Source organism: Oxyura jamaicensis, unplaced genomic scaffold, assembly GCF_011077185.1.
Source record: "Oxyura jamaicensis isolate SHBP4307 breed ruddy duck unplaced genomic scaffold, BPBGC_Ojam_1.0 oxyUn_random_OJ71733, whole genome shotgun sequence".
Lineage (NCBI taxonomy): Eukaryota > Metazoa > Chordata > Aves > Anseriformes > Anatidae > Oxyura > Oxyura jamaicensis.
Genome location: NW_023310667.1, coordinates 1 through 1,958, shown reverse-complemented (window position 1 = coordinate 1,958; position 1,958 = coordinate 1). Strand labels below are relative to the sequence as shown.

The following is a 1,958-nucleotide window of genomic DNA, read 5'->3' as shown; positions in this document are numbered from 1 at the left end:
CCCCCCCCCCATGCACCCCATCCCCGCTGAATGCCCACCCAGCTTCTGGTTGTACTCCGAGTGCAGGGGCTGCAGGCTGCCCTTGCTCATCTCCACGAAGTACTGCACCACCTTGGCCAGCGAGGAGCAGTAGTGCTGGGGGGGGGGGCACAGGGGGGCACGTGGGGATCCCCACGGGTGCCCCCGCAGCCCCCCGGCTCCCTGCCCGTAGCCCCACATCACCCGGAGCCCGTGGGGTCCCAGCCCTGGGGGGTCCAGTACTTGGGGGACCCAGCCGTGAGGAGGTGCCAGGCCCTGGGGGGGGGGTCTCAGCCCCTTGGGGGACCTGGTCCCTCGAGTCCCAGCCCCTTGGGGGTCCCAGTCCCTTGGGGGGGGGTCCCAATCCCTTGGGGGGGGGACCCAATCACATGGGGGGGGGTCCCAATCCCTTGGATCCCAGCCCCTTGGGGGGTCCCAGTCCCTTGGGGGGGGGTCCCAATCCCTTGGGAGTCCCTAATCCCTTGTGTCCCAGCTGCTGAGGGTCCCAATCCCTTGGATCCCAGCCCCTCGGGGGTCCCAGCCCCCAAGTGCCCTAGAAGCTGGGGTCCCAGTCCCTTGTGTCCCATCCCCTCAGGTCCCAGCCCCTTGGGGGTCCCAGCCCCCAAGCATCCCAGCTTCTGGGGGTCCCAATCCTCGTGTCCCAGCCCCCTGGGGTGGGGGTGGGGGGTCCAATCCCTTGGGGGTCCCAAGCCCTTAAACCCCAGCCTGGGCTGTGTGTGTGGGGGGGGTCCCATCCCTTGCAGGTCCTGTCCCCAGGGCCACAGGTGGGGAGGGTCCCTTGTCCCCAGGGCCGGCCCAGCTCTGCCCCCGTCACTCACTGGCGTCTCCATGTTGATGCAGTAGCCCTGGCCCAGGTCGATCACCTTGTAGTGCCTGATCAGAGCCGTGCTGCCGGGGGGGGGGGACCCGTGGGGGCCCGGGACGAGCCCCCCCCCCCCTCCCCCCGGTGCCATCCAGCCCCGACCCCGGCCCCCGCTCACTTGTTCAGCGTCTGGCGCGTGGTGATGGAGAAGCCGTGGCCGTGCCCCCCGGGGCGCAGCACCATGTTCCCGCCGCCCGTGCTGCGCTCCAGCAGCCGCTCGGCCTCCCCCCGTGACACGTTGTAGAAGCAGCTGGGAAAGCTGGGGGCAACCGGGACGTGTCACCCACCCCGAGCCGTGTCGTGTCACCCCGAGCCGTGTCGTGTCACCCCCGAGCTGTGCCAGGCCACTCCAAGCCATATTGTGTCACCCTGAGCTGTGCTGGGCCACCCGAAGCTGTCATGTCACCTTGAGCCGTGTCCTGTCACCCTGAGCCGTGTCCTGTCACCCTGAGCTGTGCCAGGCCACCCCAAGCCATGTCGTGTCACCCCGAGCCATGTCAGGCCACCCTGAGCCACATCACGTCACCCTGAGCTGTGCTCTGTCACCCCGAGCCAGGCCAGGCCACTCCAAGCCACGTCATGGCACCCTGAGCTGGGCTGGTCCACCCCAAGCCATGTCGTGTCACCCCGAGCCACATCATGTCACCCCGAGCCATGTCACGTCACCCCGAGCTGTGCTCTGTCACCCCGAGCCAGGCCAGGCCCTCCAAGCCGCATCGTGTCACCCCGAGCCATCTCATGTCACCCTGAGCCGGGCTGGACCACCCCGAGCCATGTTGTGTCCCCCCCGAGCCAGGTCCGGCCACTGCCCCCAGCACAGCCCAGTGAGCACGGCGACGTCCCCTGTCCCCCGGCCCCGTAACTCACGGCGGGACCAGCGGCTCCCTGGGGACGGCGCGGCGCTCCTGCTCCTCCTGCAGGGCCGCCAGCAGCTGGAACCTGTGGCCGGGCAGCAGCACCAGGTCCGAGGGCACCTTCATCTGCAGGGGGCACGCAGCGCACCGGGCACGGCAGGGCCCCCGCCGCGGGGACCCAGGGCCACCAGCCCCCGGGGGGG

General features: G+C 70.3%; 1 protein-coding gene across 1 annotated transcript; it reads right to left on the bottom strand.

Moving 5' to 3' along the window:
* Nucleotides 1-38: 38 nt before the first annotated feature.
* On the bottom strand, nt 39-1,881 carry LOC118159704 (signal-transducing adaptor protein 2-like; the record flags this gene model as incomplete). Its single annotated transcript, XM_035314267.1, has 4 exons — nt 39-135; nt 858-927; nt 1,020-1,160; nt 1,769-1,881. Coding segments are annotated over 4 exons (421 nt in total), but the record flags the coding sequence as incomplete, so codon positions are not given.
* Nucleotides 1,882-1,958: the final 77 nt, after the last annotated feature.